The sequence below is a fragment of the Phaenicophaeus curvirostris genome, chromosome 12 (assembly GCF_032191515.1).
Source record: "Phaenicophaeus curvirostris isolate KB17595 chromosome 12, BPBGC_Pcur_1.0, whole genome shotgun sequence".
Taxonomy (NCBI): domain Eukaryota; kingdom Metazoa; phylum Chordata; class Aves; order Cuculiformes; family Cuculidae; genus Phaenicophaeus; species Phaenicophaeus curvirostris.
Genome location: NC_091403.1, coordinates 1608784 through 1630534, shown reverse-complemented (window position 1 = coordinate 1630534; position 21751 = coordinate 1608784). Strand labels below are relative to the sequence as shown.

Here is a 21751-nt window from a genome sequence, read left to right as displayed (position 1 = left end):
TTTTCTTCATTTGGATCTTGTTTTGCTAAAGGAGTTGGTTGGTTTCCTTCATTAGATGAGGACAATAGAAACTTTGAAGTGGTGAGGAGTGCTTAATGTGTGTATGGTTTGGGTTTTGATTTTTTTTTTTAATGAAATTGCCTGAAAATCTGTTTATAAATGTAAAACTAGATGTGGATTGATGATTCTGAATTCATGATGTTCATAAAACTCACTAAAGTACTTAACACTAGCCAGCTAATTTCTGGTTTAAAATAAATATTAGCTGAAGTAAGTGAATATATGACTTTGTTTAAAGGATGGTGGTGTGCAAACCAATGAATTTTTGATAGTGAAGAAATGCAGATTTTGATCACTGGTATAAGGAAAGTGGTGTGGGGTGGTTTGGTTTTTTTTTGCTGACACCCTCAATGGTGTCAGTTAAACTCCAGGTTTACCCAAAAGATGTGTATAACTTGAAACAGGTAAAGAATAAGGGGTTTCTTGGTACTACAGATTCAGACTTCTTGTACCTACAAGACCTACAAAGGCTTCTATTTTTCCCTCTCCTTTTTCTGTTTTAGGTGAAATTGTGGTAAATGAAGTAAATTTTGTAAGAAAATGCATCGCAACAGATACAAGTCAGTATGACCTGTGGGGCAAATTGGTTTGCACTAACTTCAAGATTTCCTTTATTACGGATGACCCAATGCCACTACAGGTTTGTTGTTACTCGTATTGCTACATTGGGACAACAAATAGGATGGGGAACTTGGATTTAGTTAGAATACAGTGGATCTGTCTCTTACCTGATGCTAAAAATGTGTTATCTTCTAAAAGAAAGCAGGCTAAGTTAAGAGGTTCCAGAGTCCTCTTCTGAATGTGTTGCTGCTCCGTCCCTTCATTGAGGACGTCATAACGGAGCTAGTTTGGTGTGGAAGTAGAGCCAGCTCTGTTTATGGAGGCTTTGTTGGGAAGTGGTTTTACAGGAGGAAAAACAGGAATTATGTAAAAACATGTTCCTCCTTGGAGAAGATAATTGCAAATGTTCCTTTGACTAGACAAGTGTCAGATCAGCAAAGGCTTTAATGTGTCCAAGTTTTATTGGCATTACTGGTGCCGGACAGAGTAACTGTGACATGAGTTTGTGTTGTAGATGAAGCAACAAGAAAAGGGGAGAAAGAAACTAAGCTTTGCTAGAACAGAGCATGTGACACTAAAAACCTCATCCAGCTTTTGAACAGCACAGCATACAGTACTGTTTGGAAATCCAAGTTGTGAGCTGTATGTTATTTTCAGAGTTTTCACTTTCATTCTGGGCTTTTAAAAGAAACACTACATTGACTAGGAGTGTGTAAAGTTCTGAAAGTAGATAGATGCTTCTTCAGTAATGGTTAGTGAATTTGACCAAAGCTACTTCAAAAAATTAAGTTTTGATATGAAGTAGTTGGCAAAACTTATTTCTGAAAGCTGAATTAGTATTTTTTCTTTCTACAGTTACAGTAATAGTTGGAGATTTTTTTTTAATCAGACCTGAATTTAACATTTCAGATTTTCTGCCATTTCTGCCAGCAGTTTTTGAGGCTAGTAAATTCAGTGCAAGCAGTAGAGTTTTGTATACTCAACTGGTGTTTCTAAACTGTTGTGCGTTCACTGGCACAAGAGAGCTACTTCCACCAGCTCTGATTGCCTGTGAATAGGCAAGGGTGGTACACGTCAGAGAAGTCTGGGCATGCCTGATTTTTATCCTAGTTTCTTCAAAGCGTGCTGTATATCTGGTTGTGAACTGCAGAACTGCAATTAATGGCTATGAGTTCATGTGTTTCAGAAATTCCATTATAAAAACCTCCTCCTTGGTGAACATGATGTCCCGCTAACATGCATTGAGCAGATTGTCACAGGTATGTCAAAAATAGTTAAGTATGAGACTTAAATCTATTCAGTTCAAAATTAAGTGTTTGTTAGGTTTCATGTCATTAATCTTCCCTGGTTTAAAGAATTTGGTTTATTTAAAATTAGGATAAAGGCGTTGAAAGGTGAATAAATCTTGAAGTGCCATGCAGGAGATGTTTTTAGTTGGGTCTTCATATTGGTTTTAAATTTAACTGCAGTACTGAATTAACAGGTGTTCTAGGACAGACACCTGTTATAGCAGTACTAAATTCTGTTAGCAGCTTTTTTATATTCAAGCTTCTGAATCTGTTGTATTTAAATACACTAGATTGCTAAAAGCTTATCACTTATACACTTTACACATAGCTACAATATCTGACATCATAAATGCTTGACTTCTCAATGTTGTCTAATTCTTAGCAAGTAGCTTGTGGTACTCAAAAATCTATGAATGACAATAGATACCTTATTCTCAAATTCTAGATTACTCTTCCCTGTGTTTCCCCGAACTGTCAAATAGCATGAATGTGGTTTCAGCAGAAGAATGGTGGAAGTTCCCTAGGAGCCCTTTCTGTTCAGCTTTTGCGTTGAGGCTGCTGGTTGCAGTGTTGCTGTATCTGTTTGAGCCAGTCTTGTGTTGCGTACTTACAAAACACCATCCAGTAACTTTCTTTTCTTTACAGTGAATGACACCAAGAGGAAGCAGAAGGTCCTTGGTCCCAATCAAAAACTTAAATTTAATCCAACTGAATTAATAATTTATTGCAAAGACTTCCGCATTGTCAGATTTCGTTTTGATGAAGCAGGTCCCGAAAGTGCAAAAAAGGTATTGTATATCATCTAATGAAATCTTACCTTGTGGTCATTCCACGTAGCAACAGCTGAGCTGCGGGAGGAGAATTGCAAATTAATCTCATTCTTTTAGAGTAAGATGTGTAGATTTTAATGTAAAAAGTTATTTGGCAAAAATGTTATGTGATGTATTAACTGTTGGCGGTTCTTTATATAAGATAAACCAGCATTTCTTGCTGTATCTGTTGTACTTTTGAAAATTACTGGTTTCTTAAATCCTTTTTAAGACTGGAATTGGAATACTGCGTTGCAGCTTTCCAACAGATTTTTACATTTTTGTGGAAAATGTTTGAAACTTTGATACCGTTCCTGAAACTTATAAGCTTAATTTACCCGTAGGTAGAGCTCTTGGAATGGCTGCTTTGTCTAATTGACATGAAACTATGTGCTCTTTCTCAACATTTTCTTAGCAAAGGCTTGCATGCCTCTTTTCGAGAAATTGCTTTTGTCTGTACCTTCCTAGAAATTTCATTCCTTCCCCAGCTTTAACACTTGTTGTCGTAAGTGTCAACAAAATCATGGGATGCTGTTTAACCTGGCGAGGTCTAGATAAGTTTCGGAGATGGTTAGTCTACATAACAACATTAGCTCACCAGCGTCCTTGCTCTTGATTAGTGTGATCGGTTGGTTGAGTTACAGCTCCTCTGACCTCCATGGCACGAATTCACAGCCAAGCATGTCACAGCACTCGTTTCGTAAGGAATGACCCTATTTGCTCACAGAGCTTAGGAATTCCCATTCTCACTAGGATAAAGATTGAGCTTAGCCCTGTAAATCCTAAGAACCATCTGCCCAGACATAAGTCTGTTTGCAGTAATCAACTAAGTATCTGGTGAACCAGTTCACCACTTCTTCACCTTTTACCCTCTCATAGAGGTCCATGGGCAGGAGCCCAGTAATGAAACACTGTTCTTGCTACTTTTCTAGGTTCCTCCCTCCCTGTTGCCTTTGCTATTGGTAACCTTTCCCACTGGCAATCTTTCAGCAGTTAATTCTCCTTTCTCAGATTCTCTGAACTCTCCCTGGAGCAGCCTGTCTACTGCAATATCTTTATAGCAACTGTTTGTAGTGGGCTGTCATAGCTAAGAAGAGTGATTACGCTGTAGGAGGGAGAAAGAGAGCATGAACTCAGCATCTCATTAATGCTTTTTGTGCTGCATTTACTTTTGCAAGAGCAAAAAGTGAAACATTTCTATGTAGGCATTTGCTTTATACATGTATAATTCCATGGTCTAATGTGATTCCTTCTGATTGGAAGAGCAGCAAGTTCTAGAGAGATCCAAAAGGATCTGAACCTGCGTAGTTGTAAAGAAAGTACTGGTGGTGACCAAAAGTGTAACAGTTGCCATTGTCAAATATCAGAAGGTCTTCTTGGAGGAGTGGAAGAAAACTTGTACAGTTCCCAAGGTCAGCTGTGGCAGCTGTTGCAGTTTGAATGTATCAAGTAGGTTATCTTAGTGTTTTATAAATTATAAATATGTCCTTTATCAAACTTTACATAAATGCAGTCAGCTGTACCAAGCGGAACAGGGAGGTTTCTTACTAAATGTCATCATAGTAATACAGAGGAGTATCATCCTGTTAAAGCACTGGTAGGTCAAAATGACGTATCTGTCTACTGAAACATACCCTTTAAACTCTGGAATTATAACTGTCTCTAACTTGTTGCCAGATGCTAGCAAATGTTCTCTTTAAAGCAATAGTTAAATAAATGAGAACAATGTACCTTATAATTACCATTTTAAAATGAGCTTTAAGTATATGGAATAGGTACAAGGAGAACTTATACTAACTTTATACAGTTAAAGAATTAATTTCATGAATAGTTCCTTGAATGTAATGGAAATAGTCAGCAGCATTCAGTTTGATGTTGGCAAAGCGAACGTTATCTGTTCCTAAGGAAGTGTCTGTATTTGCTGAACAGGGCATAAGAATAATGCTTACTATCTTATCTGCCTGACTAGACTAGAGTATTCAGAGTCTCTCTCTGGTAGTAAGTGTGAAAAGAGGATTCGTGTTTGAAAGCAGTCAGGCTTCAGCTGTGGACAGTCTGACTGATTTGATCACCCACACGTCATGTCTATATGTAGTGTTGGCAGAACTTCCAGAGGTGTTTTTTTACCACCTTTAAGCAGAAACAAATTGGAAGAAGACATGGAATTTTGAGGTGAATTAGTTTATTTTGGGGTGAACTATTATGAACAAGCTCAAAAATCAGTGCTATTCGAAAAATACCTTCAACATTAGTTGCAGTCAAAGCATGCCAAGGAAATACTGTCTCAACATTCATCAGTCAAGTAAATATTTTCTTCTTCATTTTTATTAATGGATATTTGGGACACCAGAGTTAAGGAATGACAGAGGGGATGGAAACTTGCACTTGTTATTATTTAGCAGTTTAATTCTGTTTTGTTTCTAAAGCAAAGCTTCAGAGTCTCCAAAGGAAGGAAAGCCAGATGGGTGTGGGAGGAAGTGGAGGATGGGGAAGCAAGGGTAAGCAAGTTGGGGAAGCTAGGCAGTGAGAAAAAAGAAGCATTTCACATTCCTTAAAGGAAAAGGAACGCCTTTGTTCCAAAAATCGCAACAAACAGTCAAACTGAAAACGCCTGCTAATTTCTAGCCACTACAGTGCTTGACATTAGACTAAGAAATTAAAATGTATGAAAAGGTGAGGCCCTAGGTCTTACGACTGTCAGATGATGGATAGTGTGTTGCCTCACCATGGGTATGGACCTTGGCAGTGCATCAGAATGGCACACACCCTGTAATCTCCTGTTTCCTAAATATATCTCCATTTTCTCTCTCCCTTTCTCTTCTGGAACTCTCTGTTCTTTCCCTTCAGGAAGCTTTATAAAATGAGTGTGAGAACAGTTTCAAAAACACATTCTTAATCAAAACAGAGGTAAAAAGATTATCTCTTTTTTTCCTGTGCAATGGAAACTAGCCTCATAACACTTGGGAGGGACTGGAACAATTTTTTCCTAATTGCTATGAAGAATAATATGAAACAAAGTTTTGGAGAAGTAATCTTGACACTTTCTAATATCCCCCAATCCTCCAGGCTTCTGTATGGCTTTGCTCTAATTGTTTATACAGACTGCAAAGCTGGTAAAATCTTGAGATACTGGGAACGCATGGGAAAATATTGTCATGTTTCTGGTCTTTGGAATGGGTTTGGAGGAGGTGAAGAAAACTCTGCAGGGGTAAACTTATCTAAAGCTGCTTTAAAAAATAGCAGTGTATTTTAATATTTCTCCTAATGCTTAGGAAATCTGTAGTTAGATTTCAAACACATTCTTGTACAAACAAGAATTCTGATATGTAAAAGCTTCCGCTTCTGAATTCCTTGTACTGTTTCCTTTCATGTAGGTTATTTGTACTCAAACCAAATTATGTGTAGATGGAATTGGAATTCTAATAGAAGGATAACAAAAAAAGGAGTTTGCATTTAGACAATTTATGGCTTTGCATAAGGAGAATGTGCACAATGGTTAGGGCTGAAATTCTTGTTACCTGAAAGATTGTTCTCCCATGAAGGTTTCCTGCTTAGGAAGATTAACAAATTCTTTTGTCTATAGGACTTGATCTGGTCGTGGTCACAGTAGCAAGGGAAAACGGTTTCCTTCCAGTGAGCTTGTAGGACAGGTGGCCTGGCTTAGGGACGGAGGTAAAATACAGGGCTATGCTGTCATAGCACATCTTAAATATGACTGTTCAAAACTATCTTTTCCAGGGGCATTAGCAGTATTTTGAAGCTCTCGTCCCTGGTAAAATTCATGTTGAAGAACAGGAAGGCTTGCCCTGAAAGTATATATTTTTTTTTCTCAGGAGTTGAACAGGGGACACTGATGTAGGGAAATAGCCTTTGTACTATGAAATAATTACAGCCATTGTGTTTACTGCTTTTAATAAATGGAGTTTCCAACAAGCAGCCTATTTGACTGAGCCTAAATATCTTCAGCTTTACACCATTGTAATTTGGCAAGAATGCCAAACATTTTTCAGTTTGATATGAGAACATTTCCTGTAAAACATGTTTGTCTTCCAATTTAAGAGGTTTCTACTTATGCTGATAATCTGCTGAGATCTGTGGAATGTGTTTGCCTTCTGAAACTTACAGACAATAAAACTACTATATTAACTTAGTGAAGAATAACCTAAAAATTACTGTCTTAATACTTGTTCAGTGCATATGTGAGTGGAATTTGTCTAAACTGTACAAATGAAGACAGTAGCAGGATAAATATATTTTTTTTCTAATAACAGAACTAGAGGTCCCAATCCTGTGTTTTAACATACAGATAAACTGTTTCAACCATCCAGTACCTGGTACTGTCAGATAGGTCTATACTGTGGAACACATTGGATCATTTTTGAGCTGCTGGATTCAAAAACACAGCTATGGTCTCATATTTTGGGGGGATCCAGGTCTGAATGCTTGCTATCTCCCTGTCCCCCTAGTCTTACCCCTCTTAACATAGCACACACGTACTCTCTTTCTCAAATGTGAGAGATTTCAGCTGCTGCTTTTAAAAATAGGTTTTAGTGTATTTATGTTGTGTTATTTGGCAGCACAATGGATTTTTTTCATGTTTTGCAGTTCATCCTCAAGCTTTGAGAGTAGATCAGTATAGTAAAAGGCTTTCAACCTTCACTATTATAAATGAAGATGAGGAGTAGCTCCATTAATGTCAGTTACTGCCGTGAAAAGAAGAAAAATGGAAGTCAAAACATGTCTTTTTATGTTTATTAGTGAATATCCACGCATAAAGAGACAAAGGCTAGGAAACTTTGACTGTATGTGAAGTTAGTATCTAATCCTAAACCTTGTGCTGCTCTCTATTTTAATAATCTTGGAGTTCTACCAAAATTAATAATTTGTATAGGTAGAAAACCAGTCACTTATACAATGCTGCTCTGAGACTGTTGCAGAGAATGCGAAGACCAAGGCAAGACTTCATTGTGTCCAAAGTTAATTCTGCTGTTCTGAGGATGCATCTCTTATTTTAAATCTGCTGAATTTCTCTTCCCAGGGCAGGGCTTGTGACTCAGCCTCGTTAAACCTGATTAATACATCACACTGTCAGAGACAGTGTTGGAGCTCGCTGTAAACCTGCAGGCATCTAGAAATTAAGGGTGGGTTTCTCTTGTGAATGCAATCTAGTCACCTGGAATGGAACTACAAGGGCTAGGCAGGATTTGATGAAGCTGACAATTGCTACCCTGTGAAAGACTGGCTGATGTTTTGGTTCTCAAAATCAGATGGGGACTAGGAAAAGGGTGGTTGCTGGCATGTTTAGTTAACTCTGGATTCCCCCACACTTGGCAAAAGGACCTACTCTAAAACCTCACTTCTTGTTGAAATTGGAGATTGATGGAGAAGGTTTGTCCTGCCGTTCAGCTGACAAACAAACGACAAGTGGCTAAGATAAAGAAAATATCTCCCACTGTAAATTACTAATTTTCACGTAACTTGGAGGAAAAGCTGGTCTTTATTGCCAAACAATTTGCTTTTAATTTATGTTTGTCAATGCCCGTTGTAATTTTGGAATACAACTTAATGAGATGCAGGATTGACGTAGGTCCTGGAAGTCTTCAAAGAGCAACCTCTTCTTTTCTCTTCTAAGAGCAGGAATTTATGAAGGTGGAGGTTTGGATCATGCAGACTTGCAAGCCTGATGTCTATATGGGGTGAATTAGTGGAAAAGATAATAAAAAATTAATTATATACAAACTTTTGCTTAAGTGTAATACTTTAGGGAATAACCAACAGGACTTTTGTAAAGGGAAGTCACACTTCAGAAACCTTTCGGCCCAACTAAAACTTTTTAGAAGAAATACCTGTCAAATGCTGTTGAATACTGATACTGGATTTTAGTTCAAGAAGTGCCTGAACTAGAACTGTTGAAAAATAGGGTAAAATTTCATTATGTGCTTGCTCTATTTTGACCCTCTTCCCTTCGCATCAGTCACTGGCCACAGTCAGGAGCAGAATGCTAGGTGGACCTTTTGAACTGATTCGGTGTGGCTGTTCTTACGCTTCATTGATAAATACTCTAAAAAAAAAATTATTAAAAACAATTACAAATGAGATTTTGCTGTACTTTGCTTACCACCTGTGTTGTGCTTTTTTCTTCTTCTGTTCCTCCCCCTACTTCTATGTGCAGGTGGGCAGGCACAGCACAGGAGCTCCAAGTCCTTGCTTGTCTCTGTTGATACAGCAAATCATGTTTAGGATGCCTGCTGCAGCCTGACCTTTCTTGAAAAAAATTAGTCTGCCCGTATCAATTAATCACTCTTGATAGATGGTCATGACCTACTATGATTACAGTAATGGTCTGTCAGCATACAGGAGTGTGTGTTGCCATATAGTTCACTCCTCTCAAATAAAATATGGAAACGAAACTCAAGATTGATTTTTAGCTTTTGCTCTGCATATTTCATGCTGTCATAATTAAGGGCAATAAATTCTATTTCTATAAATGCCAATAATAAATGTTTCTTTTCTAGGTGTGCCTTGCAATAGCTCATTATTCTCAGCCAACAGATCTTCAGCTTCTCTTTGCGTTTGAGTATGTTGGGGAAATATATCATAATCCAGGTAAGCAGGAATGTATTCTGATTATTTTTTGTCTGATTTCATAATATGTAATTTTAGCAAGACTTCTGTCTAGAAGCACTGGCAAAAAACATTTGAGGCTTTCTCTAGGGGTAATAAAATTGGCTTGTCCTGCACCCAGCCTTTTATGTTTGGATATAAATCGTGTATTGGGGTAGACATTAATGACCAAAATCAAAAGAAATGTCTGTCCTGTCTGAAAGAAACCAAAGCTGCCTCTGTTGGCACTTATGTCAGCATGATTACTCATGTTTCTCGATTCACGCTTCCATCCTCCTATTGTCTGCCTATATTGGTACTCTAGGTACCTACTTAATCTCCCATCAGGCAGGCTTGTTCACCTGCCCTTCTTTTGGGAATAAGTGTCTCTTCTGGTGGTATTGCAGGAGGATTTGTGCAACTTGGGACTCCAAACCTTCTTTCCTAGAGGCTTACTAGGCAGTTCTTCCCACTCAAAACCTCCACCACCCCTGCTGAGTTGGAGCACACCCTCTCTGCTCAAGGCCAATCTCCAACTGAACCTTGTCAGTTAGGTAAGCCTGAAAAAGATGCCTTTGGAACTTGATTTCTAGTGTAATGCTGTGCGGTCACTGCTTAGTGCTCCCCAGCCAATACACAGCTGAAACCCATCAGTTCTAGCGTAACAAGCCTCCAATTAGTGAAAGTGCCATTGATGGAGTTCTGTGCGACTGAAATATCTACTCAGCAGCTGCCACTGGAAGCCACTGCTCTGCCTGTTACAAAATCAGAATACATGGAATTCTGAGATCAGGCCTTCGAATTTGCAGAAAATTACATGGTTTTCATGCAGATGCCTGCGTGAATGCCCTGTGCATGCACAAGAATAAGTGTGCTTGTGATTGTTGCATGTACAATTATACATACACTTTCTTACTTGATGAAGTTTGGGCAGTTATTAAGGTCCATGTATTTCAGTATTAGAAGTACTAGAGAGGAAGCCAATCTGCAGATAAAATTACAATAAAATGTTTACGTGGAGTGTGGACAAAGTGTTAATCTGTCACAATGCTGCCTTTATTCTGTCCTTAAAATCCCATTTGCTGTATGGAAAAATACCTAGTGGAAGAGTGACATAAGGTGGTAAAAGGTGGGTAAAAAATGTTGTTCCTCTGGAGCAGCAGACGAGACTGGCAGAAGATAGTTGTTCTGCTGCGCTGAAGTTGCTGGAGAAGAGAGTTTGAAGTACTTTTGGTTTGGGTTGTGGTTTTTTTTGTTTCAAGCCCTGGTGTTTGCAGAACAGTTCCTCTGCATTTGCTCTTACCATTCCAGCACTGTGTTTTATGACTGTGTGTCCTTGCTAGTCAAATACTATCTTTACGCATCTACAGAAATATAAGGAGTCTGCATTCCTCTGGTATATACATATATCATTACTTCCCAGACTATATTTGATAATTATATATCCTGCTGTTGAACAGTAAAATTATACCTTTTTTAAAATTATCATATTTCCCTGTATACTGTATTTGAACAACTGCTTCATTCTGATTTTAGTACAGTTTTCTTCTGAAAAACACAAGCAGTCAGAGTACAGCACAAGAATGAAGTTTGTAGATACAGAAAGTAGAAACCGCACCATCACTGGGATGGCAGTAGAGGATAACGCTGTGTTCTGCTTTGTCTGGACAGACACTTAAATCCTACTTACTAAAACTAGGAGCTTTCACGGGGAGGAAATAGGGTTGAGTCTCAGTTTACTTCACTTTCATCTAAAAATTTACCAGGTGTCAAGAAACAAAACTTAGTCTTCTTTGACACAGCTGACTGCCTCCTTGGCACCTAAAGAATGACCAGCAAAGGTCTTCTGTGTTAGTAAGACTACATGATCTTCTTGGTCCCTAGCCACAAAATGGTAGGCCATCTTTTTGTGTGCATAAAGATATATATTTATATATATATAAATATAATTTACATTACACACATTTACATATTTTAACCTGGCTTTCAGTTTATTGTATTTGCTGTTAACACAGAGGTCATTCCTAAGGAAAAGCTGCTGAAATCATGTATCTTTTATTTTGCTTTCTTCATAAGGTACATAATTGAAGGGTAGTCTGTAAAAGGTTCATGTTTTTAAAACATTGTTAACTTCAGCATGTTGAAGAGAGGAATCTTTCCTGGGTGTCAGTGTTCCTTGTTTTCTGTCAAGCAGCACAACGTACCAGTTTTATTGCAGGAAAAAACACATTTTTACATCTTGATGTATTGCCAAGCTGGCATTAAATCACTGATGTGTTGTAATGAAAAAATAGGTAATGCTAGTCCTGGTGGTAGTAGCTTGCTGTTGTCATTAGGAAAGTGAAGAGGTTTTCTTCAGGGTTGTTTTTATTTCTCTCTTTTTTTAAATGTGCATTGATGAATTTTCTTTTCCTAGCAAAGAAGGTGAATGGAATAGACCCAGGAGGTGGCGGTGGTGGCATCGCTAGTGCCAGTGGTCAGCAGACACCTTTGTTTGAAACTTACTCTGATTGGGATAGAGAAATCAAAAGGACGGGTGCATCAGAGTGGAGAGTCTGTTCAGTCAATGAAGGTTATATGATATCTACTTGGTAAGTTTGTCTCACAACTGAAGTAGAAGAAAACGAGGCAATTACACTGTCTTTTCCTGTCTCTTCTGCCAAAGCCTTCGCTCTACCTACCTGTGCACTTCATCTTTTGAACGTGCCGCTTTCTGGAGAGGCCCTCAGCTGAAAGATCCTGCAGGTGTTGTCAGAAAAGGAAATGTTATATTTTGGTATCTGATGCTTTTATGCTTTTGTATTTCCCTCTGAAATGTGCACATTTCTAAACAAACACATGTGAGCTGTACCACTGATCCCGCAGGATCACACAGGCACACAGGTCAGCGGGTTAGCACTGTCGTATTAGGGGCTGGGGCATTGCAGAGCTGCAACAAGAGAAAAGCTGATAAAATATGTAGGGAAAAGTAACCTTTTGTATCATATTTTTCCTCTCAAGCCTTCCAGAATACTTCGTGGTTCCATCTTCCTTAGCAGATCAAGACCTTAAGCTATACTCCTACTCTTTTATTGGGAGACGAATGCCAGTAAGTGTAATCTTTATTCTTTACTGGTCTTGATCATTGTACGATATTAATCTTACAGGTATGTCTGCCAATTAACATAGTTTTTGTGTAGCGTTGGGAAAAGATTTTCTGTGGAACAGCACTAACCTACGTTATTGTGGTGTTTCTTTTGTTTGGTTTTTTTTTTTCCTGTATTAGTCATGGTCCTGGAATCACCCTAATGGGAGCGCCCTTGTGAGGATGGCCAACATTAAAGATGTGCTGCAACAAAGAAGAATTGATCAAAGGTAGATGATTCGTTATGCTGCTCTATAGTCAGACACATAAAATAACACAAGTGGACTTGCTTACACTCCTCTGTAACTAGCAAATGCCAAAAATATTTGAGGCAATAGCTCTGTGGCAGGAGCAACCTGTCTCCTGAATATAATTGAGAAAAGGCGGTTGTTTTTTTAATAAGGTGCATGCTTTATGTGGTTTTAGTTGTTTGCAGTTAGAGACTGCAATGTTTTTTGAAGGACTGTTTCTCTCCTCTCCAATAATAAAGTGCCTGATTCTTTTTCCTACTTAGGATTTGTAATGCAATAACTCGAAGCCATCCCCTGAGAAGTGATGTTTACAAATCTGATCTGGACAAGTGTCTCCCCAGCATCCAGGAAATCCAAGCTGCATATGTCAAACTCAAACAGCTGTGTGTTAATGGTACACTGGACTGTCCTTATTTCAGACAAGAATTCTAATAGATCTAATAGTTCTTTGAAGTTGTTCTGCAATATAATTACTTTCCTTGTTGCAGAGCCTTTTGAGGAAACTGAGGAAAAGTGGCTGTCCTCACTGGAAAATACTCGCTGGCTGGAGTATATCAGGTTTTGTACCATTAATAAAATGATGGTTAATGAGATGTGAAAAGCTTTCACCAGGGTAAATAACTAGTGAGTCAGTTGAAGGATTCTCTTGTTTAATATACAAGTTAGGTAAACATGCATATCCCAAGTATTTATTATTTTTTTTCTAGAGCAAGCATTAACCTGTTCTATTAACTGTTGTATCACTTTCTTTTCCTGTCTAGATCATTCCTTAGGCATTCTGCTGAGCTGGTGTATATGATGGAGTGCAAGCATGTTTCTGTAGTTCTGCAAGGTAATACAGCCACATAGCACACTGTAATTCTTAGCATTAGTGTGATAATCTAGATAAACACATTTAGATAGAATCAATGGTAATCTTTACACAAAAACACCATCTCTTCTAAATATTTTAGGTATTTGAGGGACTAGAAAGGAAAATAATTTTGTTATGTATCTGTACAGTCCATAGCATCAGATGAATATTTGACTTTGAGTCTTTGTGGGTTTTATTCTGATAATGATGTGATAGAATCAAAATGCTAGTGAAGTCTTGAACAGTGTTAATTGGGTTAATTAATACTCCTTGCAAAAGCAGTATTAGTTTTATTCAGAGTTCCTATATACAAAAGTATTTTGCTGACAGTGGCTGCTGTTGTGTAAGTGCAGATGTTCCAGAAAAAACACTGAAAACCTTGCTCGTAACGAGATCAGAAATGATGTAATTTCTGTAATTTTTACACCTGGGTAAGATGGGTTCATCCCACTGTCCCCCTGTAATGGGCTTCCAGAAACTGCTTCAGGGTGGAAAATATGCTGAAAACTTCCAGCAACATGAACACCCTCCTCAGCACCTCTGGGTTTAAATACCAAGCTGAGTATTTTGTTCTTGGTGATGCATTGCTGTGCTGGATACTGCAGGAACCTTTTCTATATTATGAGTCTTAGTTAAATGAGGAAGGTTTTTTTCTAGGTTTTTTGTTTGTTTGTTTTTTTAAATACAAGAACAACTACAGTGGCAAAAAGCATGTTTTAAAAGAAATTCAAAGAAAAAAGCTAAGACATAGTTGCCACTTTTTCTCTTTGAGAATGAATTCTGTATATGTCCCTGTATAACCTTCTATATCTCATACATTCTGTATGTTATTTGCAGAGGAAGAGGGACGGGACCTGAGCTGCCTTGCTGCTTCTCTCATTCAAGTCATGCTGGATCCCTATTTTCGAACTACTGTTGGATTTCAAAGCTTAATACAGAAGGAATGGGTCATGGCAGGATATCAGTTTTTAGATAGGTGTAACCACTTAAAGAGATCTGACAAAGAGGTAAAGATGCGTTGTACTTGTATGTGATAACAGTATCTGGTTAATACCTGCCTGAGCAGGTATTTATTCACACAGAAATCTAAAATATTTGTTAATGCTTTCAAATCTCACGAAATTTACGTCAGAGAAAATGAGTCTTTCTCCAGGATAGAGATACATTTTCTTCATCTGCTCGCTGTGTAAGGGTCTGAAACATCGTGTGCGAGCAAATGTAATTGGCTCTTTATGTTGCTGCAACGTTGCAGGTGAAGAGGTCCCGCTGTTAGAGGCGCTAGCACAGCTCACACTGTCAGCTGAAGTAAAAGGGGAGGGGTGTTAGGAGGGTGGGTTTGGAGGGGGGTGTCTGTTTTACCAAGGGAATCTGTTTTCATCCCCGTTTGGTTCCTTAAAGCAAAGGCATTTCATATGCAGTACTTCTCAAAGTATCGAGCTGAACCGATACGCAGCTGCCAGACGGGTTAATAGAGGGCAGCAAAACGCTTGCTTTTCAGTATTTGCAGCTAATCTTGCTTGGCCTCTTCATTGCGAAGGAGACTTGTAATTGCACTTGGAACAATATAGGACCCCAGGTTAGTAGCTTTTTTCAGGGACAGTGCCCAAGAGTAATAGAAAAGCAACATCCCCAGAGAGTGGAGCCAACAGATAAAACGAGGATACTGAGCACTAGGCAGAGAAAATGGATGAAAGGATAAAGAAACTAAAATAGCAAGGAGGGGAACAATGAGAAAGCAGACATTTTGACCGGAGGAAAGGAAATACAGAAGAGTGAAACTGTGAAGAGCAGAATATTTCTAAAGCTTTATATAAATGATAGTTGATACTTCTGCCATTCATGGGCACTGTGGAAAGAGCTAGAAAGTGTAGTGAGAAGTTAACATGACTGAATCATAAGCTCTCCGGTCATTTCAAACACGAAGGAAATACTGTGGAAACCTAACTCTGAGAAAGCCAGTGAGAATGTGGCTCAGCAGGAATACAGGGTATTACAGGTGCATGAAGTCAATGCAGCACTCGGAATAGCTTATCCTGTTGAGGAAAGCATGACAGGTGTAGCTAAACACTCTAATGGAGCACTAACTGCAAAAGAAATCTGGATGACTTGGGAAAAGCCTATGTCAAACCTAATTTTTCTCTTTCTTTTCCCAGTCTCCTTTGTTCTTGATGTTTCTTGACTGTGTGTGGCAGCTGCTAGAACAATACCCAGCAGCCTTCGAGTTTTCTGAAATGTACTTGACCATATTGTACGACAGCGCACGTATCTCATTGTTTGGCACTTTCCTTTTCAACTGCCCTCATCAGCGAGTAAAGGAAAGCACTGTGAGTATGAAGCGTTACACCTCCTTTTCAAATAAGGGACTTCAGCCTGCCCCTCTGGAAATAACATCATCTCAGCTAACTGATATTCCTTTGTAGTTTTCAACTGTCGCTCTCTGTTCAAGGGCAAAATATTCAGCTCCCCCAGGAATCGCCTCTCAGGTGATCTTCCCGCAGACAGGAACTATTCAAGGAGAAAATCTATTGAATTTCTTTTTTTCTGGAAAGCATTGTTATTGTACATTATGATTTGTACTCCTCTAGGAAGCATATTTATAGCTGCGCCTGATAATGGTAGAATGGTCAGAGACAGCATTTCACACTTCAGGCAAACTTCCAAATCTTTTGACGTAATTGTTCAAGTAGTTAGAAAATTTGGAACAGGCTTTGTGAAGCTCCAGTAGTCACACACAGTGAAAGTACGCACGAAACTGAACACTGAAAATTCTTTTTGAAACGGGGAGGTATCAGAACTGTGTGTAGAAAACACTGGATGACTGATAGGCGTAAAACTTATTTTGTTAAATATTTTCTTTATAAAGCTGTAGGCAGCCAGCTTACAAAGGAGCAGAGCACTGGGGGACCATTAGTGTATTCATAAATAACAGTTTGGGGGAGGGTAAAAGTAAATAAACCATTTAATGTCATTGAAAAGCGTCTTTTGCTCAGTAAGCGCTAGTCCTGCATTGCCCACGTGCGAAGCGGGTGCAGCTGTTCTCTGCAGATGCAGACAGTCTCGCTGCTCTGTTGCTTTCATCTGCAGCCACTTCTGAATTACAGCCCTGCTGCTTGGCCACTAGTTATGCACCGGTTTATAATTAAGATTTCTGAACAAGCCTATTTTCTTCGATTTTTTTTTTTTTTTTTTTTAATATGCCTGAATGTTAACTCCTTGCAGGAATTTGCCATAAGCAAAAATATTCAGCTGGGTGATGAGAAAGGCCTCAAATTTCCTTGCGTTTGGGACTGGTCTCTTCAGTTTACAAGCAGAGATCGCCTGCTCTTTCACAACCCTTTTTATATTGGAAAGAGTGCACCATGTGTACAAAACGGAGCAGTGAAAAGTTTTAAACGCTCAAAGGTAACTACAGTGACGTCTGTCTGTGAGTGGGGCTGTTCCTGTGCTTAACCGTAAGGTGTTAGTGGTTAAAAATACACAGTTATATATTCTGCACCCTCAGTTTAGCAATAGCAGCGTTAATTCTCTGAGCATTCCAGCCTAAAGAAGTTTCTTTTCTGGAAGTAAATTGTTGAGCCTTGGGTTCTGGGACATTTTCTGATGTGACAAGAGCTCCCTGTCAGCACCTGCATTATTTCACCTGTGCAGAAGTGATGACATTTTTTTCCCCCAAGGATTGTTAGTTTTTTTCAGTCAATACTGATTAATTTAATCATTCAAGGTTTTAGGAAGTCTAGAAAACACATGCATTTCTTTTTAAAGGCCGCAGGTGGCCTTGTGAGCCCTGCAGTGGTGACTGACGAGTGCAGAACTGTGTAAAGGTCACATCATTTCCCTGGATGATGCATCCTAGCAGCTCAGGGAAAGCTACTATTCAAGTGAGCATAAAACTGGAAAGTTATCGTTATTTGTTTTCTGCAGAAAAACTACAGCTCCACATTGCGAGGTGTCCCCCCAGCAATAAAAAACGGAATCATCAGTGAGCAGGAGTTCTTTCCGAGAAGAAACTCTCTGATACTAAAACTGAAACCGGACTTTTTGCAGCAAGCAGAGAGTCAGAGTAACAGTATGGAACAATACTTCAGAGACTGGTTTGCGAAGCCTGTTGATTTGCACGGCGTAATCCTACCCCGCGTCTCTGGAACGCAAATAAAACTGTGGAAACTGTGCTACTTCCGCTGGGTTCCTGAGGCCCAGATTAATCGTGGTGGCTTCATCACTGCTTTCCATAAAGTTTCTTTGCTGGCGGATGAAGTAGACATGCTAAACCGGAATCTTCGGCAGTACAAAAGCAACTCTTCACCAGGCAACTGCTCGGAACTGGATCAAAGCAGGATGTACTTCAGAGCTAACGGTTTAAATGACACCTCTGGCGCCCCAGACTTTCTCTCCTCCTCATTCCCATTTTCTCCTGTAGGGAACCTATGCAGACGGAGCATTCTGGGAACACCTTTAAGCAAATTTCTAAGTGGTGCCAAAATCTGGCTGTCCACTGAGACGCTTGCGAATGAAGACTAAGACGCGATGGTTTAAAGGTTTGGGGAGAATGCAGCATATCGTTTTGTCTTTTCTAAGTTAACACTGCTAAATGCAGCATTGGAAGCTGTAATAATTTTTATATACAAACATTACGTAAGTTTTGCACAAATATTTAAAAGCAAAGCGAGTCATGCTTCAAATCGCACAACTTTGTCTTCAGTAGTTCTCATCTGCTAGGGCTGCTGGTCCCTAATCCCTTCTGTATTTTTGTGGTTTGGCTCATCATATGCGACAGAGCATTTCATTAGCTAATTGAGAGGCTTGCTGTGGTCACTAACAAGCGTTCTGCTTGAAATATCTTTTCCCAGAAGGTGACTGAGGTGACTCTTCTCACAGCTTGTCAGATCAGAGTAGTTGGTGCGGTGGACACGGCACCGACGGCTCAAATCTGGGGACAAGCTCTTTTCTCAGATCACTTCTTGAGGAGGAAGGAGGATACAAACCAATGTTCTCTGATGTGCTCACCTACAGCTGTGTTCTCTTTTCTTTCTCTCCCCAAATGACATTCATTAACAATTAGTCAGATTTGCGCTTTGTCATGGGCTTGACTTTAGCAACCAACTTCAGGACAATGCACTGTTAACCTTAAACCATTTACTGTAGATCCGGTATTGTAGTAGCTTTAGAAGTGCCTTGAATTGGGAGGAAACAGTAGCCAGAGTTCTCCGATGCAGCTGACACCTCCCAGCTTTTTACAACAGGTTGTTAGGTAAGTTCTTGTTCATCCCCCGCTTTCCCCTCTCTGACAGAAGTTTCTGACAGCAGGTTCTTCCTCGTTAAGGTTGAGGTTGTTTCTCAGTCTCATGAAAGCTTCGCTGTTTTTTATTAAGCACTTCAAATACTCCGTGTTATATCCCAGTGTGGATCCTGATCCAGCTCGGGGGAGTGGAGGAACAGTAAGGTGTCACTCCCATAGGTTAAGGCTGCCGACCACCTTCCCCTAACAGCGAGCCCGTCTCCTATATGAGCGTGAAACACGCTGTTGAAGGGAAGCTGAGCCTCGGCTCGGCTGGGGACGCAGAAGTCGAGGCGCTGAAGGGCTCCTACACTAGACTAGGAGCTCTTCTCAGTTACCAGGGTGGGGAGAAGCCCTAGGAGGCTCATACCCTGTGTGTTAAACAGAGGTGGGAGGGAAAGGATTTGGAGCTGTTCATTTGACTGTAAAACCAGACTGGTCTTGGGCACAGCCCACACCACAGCGCGGGGTCGGGGTGTCTGAGAGTGCTCGGTGTTTGTTTTAGAAAATATTGCGCCTGGGGTGTTGGGTGGGGATGAGTGGGAGTGTGACGTTAAGGGTGAGCTGAGGGGGGACACGGAATTCCTGTTTTAACAAAACTAGCCAGACACCTGGAACCCCGTTGATGCAAAGGAGCCGAGTGAGGACGAGCACATCGCGGTGGGGCGGTGCCAGCCTGGGGCTGGGCAGCTGTTTGTGAGGACAAGCGTGCGTTCACCTCAGCTGCCTAGCAATGCTGCACGATGGTCTGAGCATGTTACATGGTTCACAAACCAGCTGCGTTCAGTTACAGGCTGGAGCAGTCATCCCCCTTGTCCAATTCACTATTCAAATGTTTGTATTAATTTGCTTCTGTGATTTTTTTTTTTTTTTGGTGATTTTTTTGTTTTCATTAGCTTACTGCTTTCCCTGGCCCGATACTTGACGTAAAAGACCTCAACCTGTGTGCTTGGTGTCTTCTGGTACCGATGTTTTTGTAATATTAGTTACAACTATGGTGTCTTTTCCTTTTTTTTTTTCTCCTTTCCTTAAAAGTGTTTTTTTGGTTTAAAGGTACCAAAAATGTGTAAATAAATTAGTCCACACAGGCAGCTGGTGGAATAAAAGATACTAATGTTTAGGCTGGTACCCTGTGGGGGAAAAAATGGGTACTATATTTAAATGAGATTGTCTTTTATAAGGAGATTTCAGACGTTTTTACATTTCAGTTCTAAGATGTGTACAGATGCTGCAGATGGTCTTTGTATTTTATATATATAGCATGGGAGGGGGTAAAATAATTTGCCTTTATAACGAACAAAACCTGTCTACGTGTCATTTGCCAAACTGACTGAAAAAGGAATCTGACACGGCTCAAAGAGGGGAGCGAGGCCGAGAGGGCGATAAAGAGGGGAGGGGGGTCTGGCGGGGTTGGTTCTTCCTCTGAAGGAAACTAAACAGCTTAATGGTTTTCATTTACTTTTGAAAGACGGGTACTAAACACTAGTTCTAAATTATTCTCCGCTCTGCACAGTTGCCTTATCAATAGCCACAGGGGCTGCTCCGAACGTGGTTAGTAACTCACAGAAGCCATGTTGGGGTGCGAGCACAAACCTTTGGCTCCTGTGTACAGCCCTGTGTGTGCACGTTTGCAAATGTTCATTTCTGGTCTCCATTTAAAACCAGATGCTGTTAATGCTGTTGTTGTGCTGCAAGAGCAGAAAAACTACCACGAAGCGTGTGGGTTTTTGTCTGTTTCTACGAAACATGCGCCGTTTGGGCTGTTACTGGATGTTGTGTCATGACTTTGTACACTACAAACCACACCGGGGAGGATCTGAAATGCTGTTTGATGAAGTTAAAAGGCAGCCCCAGCATCGTCTGCTGCTGCGTCCACCATTTACTGCCACGTGCTGGAGAAGTTCCATTCCAGAAAGCAGAGTTGAGGGTGTGTACGTGAATCCCCAGGCCTGGATCCCACTTTGATCGTGACTGCCTTGTATTTATAATGAACATGTAGCAAGCGGGGCAACGGTTCTGGTTACTCTCAGACAGACAGACAGACATTAAAACCAAAAAATTTCTAATGCTTATTTAAGCAAAGGACAAAAAAATCTTAAATTTGCCTCTAATGTAAGAGAAATGCGTACCTCAAATTGCGCTGGGCAGTAGGTTTCTAATGCTGTTGCTGTGATGGTTTAGAGTTCACTGTTTCAACTGAAACTGAAACCTTTGTGCCTGATAATGATTTATTGAGTAAAGTAGCAGTGCCAGGAAGATTATAAAATCCTGATGCCGAGTTGTGAATGTGAAGTAAATTAGACTAAATAAAAGCTCATACCTTTCCTCAGCAAACTTCAGGTGGTTTTCTTTCACTTCCTCTGACAAAAAAACCAAACTGGGCTGAGCGTGTGTTTGTTTTCTCTAAGAAAAGCAGGGACGCGGTGCTGTAGAGAGATGATGAATAAAAAAACGTGCAAATGCTGTTACTTTCTTGATAGATTCTATTACAGCATCTGCCGCTTGTATGGCAGGAAACTTAATCAGAATAAAAATGAAATCGCCAGCGAAGGGGTGTTGCTGTGTGTTAGAATTGAGACAAACCCCCAGCCTTCTGCTGTCTCAAGGAGAGCTCTCAGCCCTTCGTTCCCTTCACCTGACTGGCTTATTTCTGAATGAGAAAACGCATCATGTTCTGTGGGGCCAACCTGGCTGTACCGACTGCCATCCTGCAAGGGTGCGGAGCTCCTGGCTCTGTCCTCCGCCTGAACCCTCTCCCCTTTAGACAGACACAGCAGAAAGAGCTGTTCAATTGTTGTTTCACGCGTAGCATTTTGAAATAAAGCCGTGTGCCTTACTCTGTGCTGCCACTGACCAGCTGTATTTTAGTGACGGGCAGCAAATCGCACTGACACGCTCCTCAAACTATTTAGCATGTTTTGTGCTA

At 40.1% G+C, this 21751-nt stretch overlaps 1 protein-coding gene across 3 annotated transcripts in view; it reads left to right on the top strand.

Annotated features, from left to right (window-relative positions):
• Window positions 1-21159, top strand: part of MTMR10 (myotubularin related protein 10) — a 32737-nt gene extending 11578 nt beyond the window's left edge. For 2 of the 3 annotated variants that reach the window (XM_069866459.1, XM_069866460.1), the window contains 14 exons: window positions 564-700; window positions 1808-1880; window positions 2556-2698; window positions 9235-9325; window positions 11739-11913; window positions 12323-12410; window positions 12588-12676; window positions 12961-13091; window positions 13186-13255; window positions 13459-13529; window positions 14388-14557; window positions 15704-15874; window positions 16770-16952; window positions 17472-21159. In XM_069866459.1, coding sequence (XP_069722560.1) covers window positions 564-700; window positions 1808-1880; window positions 2556-2698; window positions 9235-9325; window positions 11739-11913; window positions 12323-12410; window positions 12588-12676; window positions 12961-13091; window positions 13186-13255; window positions 13459-13529; window positions 14388-14557; window positions 15704-15874; window positions 16770-16952; window positions 17472-18068 — 2189 coding nt within the window. In that variant the 3' untranslated portion in view covers window positions 18069-21159. The remainder of the gene's footprint in view (window positions 1-563; window positions 701-1807; window positions 1881-2555; window positions 2699-9234; window positions 9326-11738; window positions 11914-12322; window positions 12411-12587; window positions 12677-12960; window positions 13092-13185; window positions 13256-13458; window positions 13530-14387; window positions 14558-15703; window positions 15875-16769; window positions 16953-17471) is intronic. The other variant, XR_011338246.1, reaches the window with a different exon arrangement.
• The last annotated feature ends 592 nt before the right edge of the window (window positions 21160-21751 follow it).